The 11970-nt window shown below is 54.0% G+C and overlaps 2 protein-coding genes across 2 annotated transcripts; both read right to left on the bottom strand.

The window, feature by feature from the left end:
• Window positions 1-296: 296 nt before the first annotated feature.
• LOC139167198 (E3 ubiquitin-protein ligase TRIM56-like) lies at window positions 297-2933 on the bottom strand. Its single transcript, XM_070751625.1, has 2 exons — window positions 2921-2933; window positions 297-2680 (listed from the first exon to the last, which is right to left on the bottom strand). The coding sequence occupies exon 2, from the start codon at window positions 2620-2622 to the stop codon at window positions 547-549; it is 2076 nt and encodes a 691-aa protein (XP_070607726.1). The 5' UTR covers window positions 2623-2680; window positions 2921-2933; the 3' UTR covers window positions 297-546.
• Window positions 2934-6445: 3512 nt separating this feature from the next.
• LOC139166242 (E3 ubiquitin-protein ligase TRIM56-like) lies at window positions 6446-11207 on the bottom strand. The gene is made up of 3 exons (XM_070749542.1): window positions 11153-11207; window positions 8513-10914; window positions 6446-6913 (listed from the first exon to the last, which is right to left on the bottom strand). The coding sequence occupies exon 2, from the start codon at window positions 10860-10862 to the stop codon at window positions 8808-8810; it is 2055 nt and encodes a 684-aa protein (XP_070605643.1). The 5' UTR covers window positions 10863-10914; window positions 11153-11207; the 3' UTR covers window positions 6446-6913; window positions 8513-8807.
• Between the last annotated feature and the right edge of the window lie 763 nt (window positions 11208-11970).

Here is an 11970-nt window from a genome sequence, read left to right as displayed (position 1 = left end):
TCTCTGGAGAATCGGGGTGGAGTACAACATATAAAAAAGAACAATAAAATATAATGCGCTAAATCCAATTAAGTAAAATTAAATAAACTACTCTAAAATTGTTAGCTCTATTAAAAAATCAATCATACCCATTTGAACAACAACTATATATAACACCCGTTCGCCTAGCTACCCAGCCTGAGGTGGGGGGTGACCCAGGAAGGAGAACACAGGACACTTGAAGCAAATTGTCACGAGCGACACTGGTAAGGTTGTAAGTCGGGGACTTAACAGTTCACTTGAATGTTGATGATCGTTCAAGCCACTCCCAACTGGTCACATGGCTGGCAAGCTACTCCTCCCCAGTCGCATGACCATTAAGTCACACCCACAAAATAAGCCACACCCAGTGTGGCAGCAAAAATTTTGGCTGCCCATTACTGCCCAAACATCTGAGGACACACATGAGTCTCAGAGCCAACCCATTGCCAAAGTTTCTGCTCCCCTCGGAAACCCTGCAGACGTGCAGTGACCACCCTTGTCCCACCCCCAGGGCCTGCTCCCCGCTCACTTCTTGCCCTGGTACTTGACCTTAAAGACATGGATGGAGCCGTTGGCGAGGGCTACCACAAAATGCCCGTCCCCAGCCATGGTGATCATACGTGGCTTGAAGATGCTGTTCTCTGTTGTGAGAAAAGGTCCCAGCTCCTCCCCGGACTCCGAAAAGGCCACAACCTTGTTCAGCTCCCGAAGGACCACATAGATGAACCCGGGGGCATCGGTACAGACACTGCCCGGCTGACTCTCACCCAGCTGTCCTTCCTGGTATTCGGCCACCAGGTCCCCATTCCTGGCCAGCAGCATCACACTATGTCGGTACCAATCAGAGGCCACAAATCCCTCTTTCCACCTGCCCAGGAACACCAGGGCCCTCTCTTGGGAGCCCTTGGGCACAATTACCTCCAGGAGTTGCCCTTCCATGTTGAACACATCCAGGCGTGCTGCCACAGACACGACCACGCAGTTCCTATCACAGGTGATCACTGCGTGGCTGGCCTGGCCCCCCTTGAGCACCTTTTGCCACATAATGCTCCCCATTTCATTTAAGGCATAGAGCTGAGACCCAGCAGTGAAGACCACCTTGTTGCCCACAGCAGCCACGCTGAAAGGGGCCACATCTCTCGGCACCGGGATCGTGCCCTTGAACTCGCCCTGCATGGAGAAGCGCTTCAACTTCTTGTTCTCCTGGTCGGCCACCAGGATTTCACTGGAGCCAAACGGGCACAAGCCGGTGATTCGTGGCGGCTTCTTGTCAGTCAGGACTTTCACCCAGAAGCTGCAGAGGGAGACAGGCTTCGGGGTCAAGCGGGGGGCCTCTGGCCTGTTGGAGGAAGGTGTCCCACTGACTCCCACCAGCCCAGAGCCTTCCGCACTGGGGGCCTTTTCCTGCCTGGAGGCCTCCGCCGCCCCTTCTACTCCCTGGGGCTGCCACGGCTTTGCTTTCTTTTGAGCTTGCTTGGTGGAGTCGCCCTCCAGGGCAGGTGCCGTGGCCTTCTCGTGGAACTCCAGGCGGAAGAGGCTGCAGGCGCAGAGGAGGCCCGGCTGGATGTGGAGCTTGGGGACCTGCACAGCGAGAGTCTCCCAGGAGAAGCCCTGCAGCTGCCTCAGCCGCTCCGAGATCATCTGCTCCAGGGACACAACCTCTTCCTCATGGCCCAGGTTCAGCACCTTCCGGGCGAAGGCCACCGTGGTGGAGGCCACCTGCTCCTGGAAGGCCAGCTCAGAAAGCAGACGCCGGGAGGCCTCCTTGCGCTCCTCCAGGTGGGCCGAGAGCTGGCCCAGGACCTTCCCCCTGTGGCTCAGCAGCTGCTCCACAGCCTTGGCACATGTCTGCTCCACCATGGTGCGGATGTTCGCCTCGCACTCCTCCATCTCCTTGATCTCCTCCTCCAGGCCTGCCCTGCCCCTGGCGATGAGCTGCACCTTCTCTTCCACCCCGGCCAAAAGGCCCGTGATGACAGGTCGGCGGGCTTTGGCAGCCTCTGACAGGCGCAGGCATGGATGCTCCAGGTGAAGCCCAAGGCGACACTCTCGGCAGAGGGCGACAGCGCAGGGAATGCAGAAGTACTGCAGGTCTTCGCCCTGGTGCTCCTTGCAGCGTGAGGCCTGACGCCTGCGGACCTCCTCGTTGTACTTCCCAGAGCAGTAGGCCTCCATGTCGACCACGAGGTGGCTGTGGGTCAACCGGGAGCAACGGTGCCCACGGGCACAGGACTGGCAAAGGTGGTCGGCACAGTCAATGCAGTGAGACACCGCAACAGAGCCGGTGCCTTGGCCAATCAGCGGGCACAGGCTGCAGGCACTCTGGGTGGCCGCCTCGACCGGAGGCACCAAGTCCAGGAGGCCATTGATGAAGAAGTTGGTCTTCAAGCCTTCGACGCCATCTGGGAGGGACACCACCTCGCGGCATTCAGGGCACCGCAGCTCCTGCTTGGACTCCCACTGCAGCTTCTTCAGGCAATCCTGGCAGTAGGTGTGGAGGCAGGGCAGGATTTTGGGCTGGCGATAGTGGCCCAGGCAGATGGTGCAAGTCAGGAAGCCGCTGGAAAGGGTCTCCCAGAGGGAGGATTCGTGGGCGGCCATCGGGCCTCTTCCTGTCCAGAGAAGCCGGGAGGAAGGCCAAGCCCAACCTGGGCAGTACCTGGAAGGGAAGGGCAGAGGGGTGGAACCAGGTCCAAGCAGGGCCCCCCCCAGTCCCACCCCCAGCCCAGGCCTGCTCTAGTGGTGGCTGGGGGAGCCTTGTGGGGCTCAGCGAGCCAGTTTGGTTCCAGCCCCAGGGAGAGGGGGCTGAAGGCAGGAGCTGCGGCCACCAGGCATCCAAGGAAACTTTGCTGGCCCGGGGAACCAGCTCTTCTGGCCAGCAGAGGCCCTTCTGACTAACCTGGGGGGGGACCCGGAGAGCTCCCGCTGCTGTCACTGTCACCACCACCACCAGGGACTTTGTGATCAGGAGACGGAAATGCAGAGAAGCTGCCCAGAGGCACAGAGACACCTGCAAAAGCTGGAATGGAACAGAGCCCTCGGCGGGGTGGACTCTTCCCCCCAGAGGGGCCCAGAGACTCCCTCAACCCATCTGGGGCCCAGCTTCCCCTGCAGGACAAGGGTTTGGACTTGGGGACTCCAAAGGCCTTTCCTGCTGGGGCTGCTCAGGGGAGGAAGGGGCTTCTCTGTGAGGGAGCCAAGGGTAAGGTGACCAGACAACCCGCTTTCAGTGGGACAGTCACGCTTTTCATCATTTGTCCCGCTTTTTCCCCCCTCCCAACCAGCCCCCTTGGGAAGAGACTGGAGGGAGGGGATTCCGGGCTCTCCGATGCTGCCTCGCCCACCCTGCCCCTAACCCAGCTTGGACAGAGGTCTCTGCATGGATTTCAGGCCAGCTGTGCAGGACCTTTGCTCGCCCGTTTCCTCTGCCCTGCCCCCGGTTGAGCCCAGTCGTGTCCCGGCGCTGCAGCCCTGCACAAGAGGGAACGGAAGACGGGAGGATTTGGCGGGACCCAGGAGGAGCTTAAGGGCTGGCCAGGCCTCTATTGGCTGCTCTTCCCTCCCAGCCCCCCCCCCCCCCGCTCCAAAAAGGAAAGCCGGCTTCGTGGGTCAGTAATGGGACAACGGAACTGGGGGGGGTCATCCTTCCATTCCCCCCCCACAGCTGGCCTTCTACGTCAGTCTTGAGCCAGGCGGGGTGTATGAAAGAGCAGCGGAGGAACTTGGAGGGTGGGTCAGGGGGCTTTCTGGGTCCGCTTGTCAGAGACTCCGCGGGACAAAGGAAGCACCTGCTGAGCCTTCGGACCCGCTTCCCTCCTCCACCTACTCTCCCGCCTTCACCTCCACCTGGGCACCATTGGGGCAGGGAAGAGAGATAAAGAAAGAAAGGGAGTCAAAGAGAAAGGGAATGAGAGAAAGAGAGGGAGGGAAAGCAGGAGAGAGAAAGATACAGGGAGGGTGGAAGAGAGAAAAGAGAGGAACAGAGAGAGAGAGAAAGAAAGAAAGAAAGGGAGAGAGAGAGAAAGAGAATGGGAGGAAGAGAGAGAGAAAAAGAGAGAGGGAGGGAAAGAGGGAGAGAGAATGACAGATAGAGGGAGGGAGGAAGAGAAAGAAAGAGGAAGGAAGAGAGAGAAAGAGAGAGAAAGAGAGGGAGGAAGAAAGAGAGAGAGATAAAATTTCTAATTTTTTTGGGCTAAACTTTTTTAGCCCCCCCACCCCCACTCAATGGTGTCCCTCTTTCCCAATCTTAAAATCTGGTAACTTTAGCCAAGGGCTGTTTCCAGGAATGCCTGGGGGGTGGGGAGAGTCTGCTTGCTTTGATGTGGGGCTTTGGGGCAGTAAGAAAAGACCAGCCACTCAATATGGGCTCATTCCGTTCCATGCATCCCTGGTTTTTACACAGATCCAGGCTCTCTTCAGTGCCAAGGGCTTGGCCCAGGGGTGAGTCATGGGAGGGGGAGGCAGAGGGAGGCAGAGCGGCTGTGCCCCCCCGCCCCCCCTCGCAAAAAACCCTCCTTCCCTCCCTCCCCCAGTGCCCTCCAATGAGAGCTGCCCCCAGAAGGGACAACTGAGTCAAAAGTCCAGCCTTCCAGAAAGTGAGGACTTGGATCTGTGTAAAACCCAGGGATGGATGTGACGGAATGAGCCCATGCTGAGTGGCTGGCCTTCTCCTATTGCCCCCTCATCCCTGGAGTAGCCCAAGCAGGAAAGGCCTCCAGAGCCCCCAGGACCCTTGTCATGCGGGGGAAGCTGGGCCCCAAATGGGTTGGGGGAGTCTCTGGGCCCCTCAGGGGGAGAGAGTCCACTCCACCGAGGGCTCTGTTCCATTCCAGCTTTTGCAGGTGTCTCTGTGCCTCTGGGCAGCTTCTCTGGGTTTCTGCTTCCACCCAGCAGCACCTGATCCAGGTGTCGGTGAGGGTGACAGTGGCAGCAGCATTGGCAGCTCACCAGGTGAGAAGGGGAAGAGCCCCCCAACCCAGGTGTAGCCCAGGTCTTCCCCAGGCCGGGCGGGAACCTGGCAGCCCTAGAGGGCTCTTGTTCTTCCGACACAGGGGAGGCGGCAACTTTGGAAAGTTATTTATTTTTATTTTATTTTATAAGGGACATGCTTGTTTATACTTGTTGTTAGATAGGGTGAATGGAAGAGGCAGGCAGTAGTGGCTTCAAAACAACAGAGAGTCTTCTCTGTGGTGGCCCCGGCCCTCTGGAATCAACCCCCTCCAGAGATTCTCACTGCCCCCACCCTCCTCGCCATTCAAAAGAGTCTTAAGACTCACTTATGTCGCCAGGCATGGGGCAATTAGATCATGCCCCCCCCTCCTGACTACCAAATGTGATGTGTGGTTTTAATATAGTGGGATCTTAGCTTGTAGTTTTAATTAATTAGATTTGTTTACACATTGTTTTATATTGGACCACAGAACCTATGAGACCGCCTTCTGCCGCACGAATCCCAGCAGCTCATTAGGTCCCACAGAATTGGCCTTCTCCAGGTCCCGTCGACAAAACAATGCCGTCTGGTGGGACCCAGGGGAAGAGCCTTCTCTGTGGTGGCCCCGGCCCTCTGGAATCAACTCCCCCCCGGAGATTCGAACTGCCCCCACCCTCCTTTTCCGCCAGGTGGAGGGGGATTAATCTCCCCCCCTCCTTTTTTCGCTGACCTTTATTATGTTTATGTTCAGTTGGACTGAGTGTGTATGATTGTGTAACAGATGGGGGGTTTATAATAATGTACTTTAAATTAGTTTTTTAAAGTTTTTAACATTAGATTTGTATTTATATTGTATTGCTGTTATGTTGTGAGCTGCCCAGAGTCTTCGGAGATGGGTGGCATACAAATCTTATTATTATTATTATTATTATTATTATTATTATTATTATTAATAATAATAATAACAACAACAACTACTGCTCTGTATTTCGCAACTATTTACAGCCCAACAAAGACTCTTGTCTGACAGTCAGCCTTTTTATATGGAGCTCCCAGATAGTCCAGCCAATCAGCAATCAGTATTTTCCCTCCAAAATGGAGGATCTGACTGAAGCCTATGTGCCTCAGTCTGAGAATGTAACAGTCACCATTTTGTTTTCGGATGGATTTTTTGAATTTTATTTTTCTTCTGAGCATGAGCAGAAGCCGGGTTTCCGGCACCGGTCGCTGTTAGAGTGAATGAAAGAGGCAGACAGTAGGGGGTTCAAAACAACAGCTCTTACTTTCGCAACTATTTACAGCCCAGCAAAGGCTGTTGTCAAAGGCAATGTTTCCCAACCTTGGCAACTTGAAGATATTTGGACTTCAACTCCCAGAATTCCCCAGCCAGCGAATGGTAAAGGGAGATACCATTCACCGGGGTGGGTGGGTGGGAGCCTTGATTAAAAATTTGGTCTATATGAAGCAACAAAAAAATTTCACAGAGTGCAAAAATAGTATTGTAATATATATATTTTAATTTCAACATAAGTACAATTTACAAATATAATACATTTAAAAAATTATGCATAGTATTATTTTATTCTTTGGCATATTTCTCATTTGAGTGAATTTAGTAGATTGCTATCGTTGTCTAAAAGTTCATGAAATTTTTCACAAGAATTTGTTAAATTATATTTCCCACATAAAATGGCTTTCAAAGTCTCCACACTTAATTGCGATTTTTCTGATGTCCACACTTTATTTACCGTAGAAAAACCGCGCTCAGTCACAGCATTAGTTCCTGGTAAAGACACGTAAGTCGTGTCACTTTCAAGGCGGGCGCTAGACTTTTTGCTGCCACTGTAAAATATAAGCAATACAAGTACTGTCTCCTAAATTCAAGAAAATTTACATATTTATGAAATAAATAAAATTACCTAAATTATCTGAATAGCTGATTTGTTGACATCACTTGTTTAACTAACACTAGCACGCAGTACGATGTGTATCGTCTGAGAGTCTGAGTTCGGGTTTTGCCCCATGTAATATTTTGAGTGTCTATGCGACGTTTCGGTGAAATCACATTCACCATCATCAGGCTGAAGTTATAAGCTTCGTGCTGCTGTATATTTACATATATTTACAGCAGCACGAAGCTTATAACTTCAGCCTGATGATGGTGAATGTGATTTCACCAAAACGTCACATAGACACTCAAAATATTACACGGGGCAAAACACGAACTCAGAACAATCTACATATATATACCCGTGAAAATGTAAGAAAACATATATATATACACATACAGATAGAATTGTCGGCTATCAATAAAATTAACTGCCTTGGAAATGGCCCTGCGTTGGGCCGAGAGGCAAATGAGGAGCTGTGATGTTCCTTCAATACACCAGGGTGATTCGACATAAAAATATGTAACCCTTCCCTGGTGCAGAGCTGAAGGGATTGGATACTGTAGCCTAGAGGATAATTCTCTGCCTTACAAGGCAAAGGTTGCAGGTTCAAGTCCCAGTGGGTATGGCTAGCTAATAAGGCCAAAATAGATCTATCCTAGTCTCCCTTAATTTTCAATTTCAGCAAAAAAACATGTGATATATGTATGTATGTATGTATATATATGTATATGTGTATGTATATGTATATATATATATATATATATATATATATATATATATATGTCACATGTATGTATGTATATATATATATTCGTAGATTTTCATGGGTACAGGTATGACGGACTTGGTATATTCGGGTTTCTTCCCGTGTAGGATTTAGAAATTTCTGGCAACGTTTCGATGAGGTCCCACTCGTCATCTTCAGGCTGGTGATTCTGTCCCTGTTCTAGGGTGAACACAGCGAGACCTGAGCTGCCTTCCTTCTATAAATACTGGTGGCTCGGTGTGGTTTGATGGCTCAGCAATTGCCTGCTGTGTAGAAACTTCCTGGTGAGTCATTGGGGTAACACCTGGGGTTGTTGATTTATAGAAGGAAGGCAGCTCAGGTCTCGCTATGTTCGCCCTAGAACAGGGACAGAAGCACCAGCCTGAAGATGACAATTAAGGGAGACTAGGATGGTCCCATTTCGGCCTTGTTCTGGCCTCATCAGCTAGCCACACCCTTTCCTTTACTGGGATTCGATCTGGTGAACTCTGCCTTGTAAAGCAGAGAAATATATATATAAATATATATATATATATATATATATATATATATATATATATATATATATATATACACACACACACGCACACATATACATACATACATACCCGTGAAAATCTACGAAAACAAATATATATATATATATAAATGATTTATATGCCACCCACCTCTGGAGAATATCGGGGTGGAGTACAACATATAAAAAAGAACAATAGAATATAATGCGCTACATCCAATTAAGTAAAATTAAATAAACTACTCTAAAATCGTTAGCTCTATTAAAAAATCAATCATACCCATTTGAACAACAACTATATATAACACCCGTTCACCTAGCTACCCAGCCTGAGGTGGGGGGTGACCCAGGAAGGAGAGCACAGGACACTTGAAGCAAATTGTCACGAGTGACACTGGTAAGGTTGTAAGTCGGGGACTTAAGAGTTCACTTGAACGTTGATGATCGTTCAAGCCACTCCCAACTGGTCACATGGCCGGCAAGATACTCCTCCCCAGTCACATGACCATTAAGCCACACCCACAGTGTGGCAGCAAAACCTTTGGCTGCCCATTACTGCCCAAACATCTGAGGACACACACGAGTCTCAGAGCCAACCCATTGCCAAAGTTCTGCTCCCCTCTGAAACCCTGCAGACGTGCAGTAACCACCCTTGTACCACCCCCAGGGCCAGCTCCCCGCTCACTTCTTGCCCTGGTACATGACCTTAAAGACATGGATGGAGCCATTGGCGAGGGCTACCACAAAACGCCCGTTCCCAGCCATGGTGATCATACGTGGCTTGAAGATGCTGTTCTCTGTTGTGAGAAAAGGTCCCAGCTCCTCCCCAGACTCCGAAAAGGCTACAACCTTGTTCAGCTCCCGAAGGATCACATAGATGAACCCGGGGGCATCGACACAGACGCTGCCCGGCTGACTCTCCCCCAGCTGTCCTTCCTGGTATTCGGCCACCAGGTCCCCATTCCTGGCCAGCAGCACCACGCTACGTCGGTACCAATCAGAGGCCACAAATCCATCTTTCCACCTGCCCAGGAACGCCAGGGCCCTCTCTTGGGAGCCCTTGGGCACAATCACCTCCAGGAGTTGCCCTTCCATGTTGAACACCTCCAGACGTGCTGCCACAGACACGACCACACAGTTCCTATCACAGGTGGTCACTGCGTGGCTGGCCTGGCCCCCCTTGAGCACCTTTTGCCACATAATGCTCCCCATTTCATTTAAGGCATAAAGCTGCGACCCAGCAGTGAAGACCACCTTGTTGCCCACGGCAGCCATGCTGAACGGGGCCACGTCTCTCGGCACCGGGATCGTGCCCTTGAACTCGCCCTGTATGGAGAAGCGTTTCAACTTCTTGTTCTCCTGGTCAGCCACCAGGATTTCGTTGGAGCCAAACGGGCACAAGCCGGTGATTCGTGGCGGCTTCTTGTCAGTCAGGACTTTCACCCAGAAGCTGCAGAGGGAGACAGGCTTTGGGGTCAAACATGGGGCCTCTCGCCTGTTGGAGGAAGGGATCCCACTGACTCCCACCAGCCCAGAGCTTTCCGCACTGGGGGCCTTTTCCCCTTCTACTCCCTGGGGCTGCCCCGGCTTTGCTTTCTTCTGAGCTTGCTTGGTGGAGTCGCCCTCCAGGGCAGCTGCCGTGGCCTTCTCGTGGAACTCCAGGCGGAAGAGGTTGCAGGCACAGAGTAGGCCCGGCTGGATGTGGAGCTTGGGGACCTGCATGGTGATGGTCTCCCAGGAGAAGCCCTGCAGCTGCCTCAGTCGCTCCGAGATCATCTGCTCCAGGGACACGACCTCCTCCTCATGGCCCAGGTTCAGCACCTTCTGGGCGAAGGCCACCGTGGTGGAGGCCACCTGCTCCTGGAAGGCCAGCTCGGAAAGCAGCCGCCGGGAGGCCTCCTTGCGCTCCTCCAGGTGGGCCGAGAGCTGGCCCAGGACCTTCCCCCTGTGGCTCAGCAGCTGCTCCACGGCCTTGGCGCACGTCTGCTCCACCATGCTGCGGATGTTCGCCTCGCACTCCTCCATCTCCTTGATCTCCTCCTCCAGGCTGGCCCTGCCCCTGGTGATGAGCTGCACCTTCTCTTCCACCCCGGCCAAGAGGCCCGTGATGACAGGTCGGCGGGCTTTGGCGGCCTCTGACAGGCGCAGGCATGGATGCTCCAGGTGAAGCCCAAGGCGACACTCTCGGCAGAGGGCGACAGCGCAGGGGATGCAGAAGTACTGCAGGTCTTCGCCCTGGTGCTCCTTGCAGCGTGAGGCCTGACGCCTGCGGACCTCCTCGTTGTACTTCCCAGAGCAGTAGGCCTCCATGTCGACCACAAGGTGGCTGTGGGTCAGCCGGGAGCAATGGTGCCCACGGGCACAGGACTGGCAAAGGTGGTCGGCACAGTCGATGCAGTGAGACACCGCAACAGAGCCGGTGCCTTGGCCAATCAGCGGGCACAGGCTGCAGGCACTCTGGGTGGCCGCCTCGACCGGAGGCACCAAGTCCAGGAGGCCATTGATGAAGAAGTTGGTCTTCAAGCCTTCAACGCCATCTGGGAGGGACACCAACTCACGGCATTCAGGGCACCGCAGCTCCTGTTTGGACCCCCGCGGCAGCTTCTTCAGGCAATCCTGGCAGTAGGTGTGGAGGCAGGGCAGGATTTTGGGCTGGCGATAGTGGCCCAGGCAGATGGTGCATGTCAGGAAGCCGCTGGAAAGGGTCTCCCAGAGGGAGGATGCGTGGGCGGCCATCGGGCCTGTCCAGAGAAGCCGGGAGGAAGGCCGAGCCCAACCTGGGCAGTACCTGGAAGGGAAGGGCAGAGGGGTGGAACCAGGTCCAAGGAGCCTACCACAGTCCCACCCCCAGGCCAGGCCTGCTCTAGTGGTGGCTGGGGGAGCCTTGTGGGGCTCAGGGTCCCAGCTTGGTTCCAGCCCCAGGGAGAGGGGGCTGAAGGCAGGAGCTGCGGCCACCAGGCATCCAAGGAAACTTTGCTGGCCCGGGGAACCAGCTCTTCTGGCCAGCAGAGGCCCTTCTGACTAACCTGGGGGGACCTGGAGAGCTCCCGCTGCCGTCACTGTCACCACCACCACCACCAGGGACTTTGTGATCAGGAGACGGAAATGCAGAGAAGCTGCCCAGAGGCACAGAGACACCTGCAAAAGCTGGAATGGAACAGAGCCCTTGGCGGGGTGGACTCTTCCCCCCAAAGGGGCCCAGAGACTCCCTCAACCCATCTAGGGCCCAGCTTCCCCTGCAGGACAAGGGTCTTTGACTTGGGGGCTCCAAAGGCCTTTCCTGCTTGGGCTGCTCAGGGGAGGAAGGGGCTTCTCTGTGAGGGAGCCAAGGGTAAGGTGACCAGACATTCCACTTTCAGTGGGACAGTCACGCTTTTCATCATTTGTCCCGCGTCCCGTGCCCTTTGAAAAATGTCCCGCTTTTTTCCCCCTCCCAACCATCCCCCTTGGGAAGAGGCTGGAGGGAGGGGATTCCGGGCTCTCCGATGCTGTCTCGCCCTCCCCGCCCCTAACCCAGCTTGGCCAGAGGTCTCTGCGTGGACTTCAGGCCAACTGTGCAGGGCCTTTGCTCACCCGTTTCCCCTGCCCTGCCCCTGGATGGGCCCAGTCGTGTCCGGCGCTGCAGCCCTGCACAAGAGGGAACGGCAGGCGGGAGGATTTGGCGCGACCCAGGAGGAGCTTAAGGGCTGTCCAGGCCTCTGGTGGCTGGTCAGTAATGGGACAACGGAACTGGGGGGGTGTCATCCTTCCATCCCCCCCCCTGCAGCTGGCCTTCTATGTCAGTCTTAAGCCAGGCAGGGTGTATGAAAGAGCAGCGGAGGAACTTGGAGGGCGGGTCAGGGGG

Source organism: Erythrolamprus reginae, chromosome 4, assembly GCF_031021105.1.
Source record: "Erythrolamprus reginae isolate rEryReg1 chromosome 4, rEryReg1.hap1, whole genome shotgun sequence".
NCBI lineage: Eukaryota > Metazoa > Chordata > Lepidosauria > Squamata > Dipsadidae > Erythrolamprus > Erythrolamprus reginae.
Note: the sequence above shows the minus strand (reverse complement) of the source record. Positions and strands in the feature narration are given on the sequence as shown.

Excerpts from the sequence above, each read along its gene's own strand:
- LOC139167198 (XM_070751625.1), bottom strand. The coding sequence starts at position 2,622 with ATGGCCGCCCACGAATCCTCCCTCTGGGAGACCCTTTCCAGCGGCTTC.
- LOC139166242 (XM_070749542.1), bottom strand. The coding sequence starts at position 10,862 with ATGGCCGCCCACGCATCCTCCCTCTGGGAGACCCTTTCCAGCGGCTTC.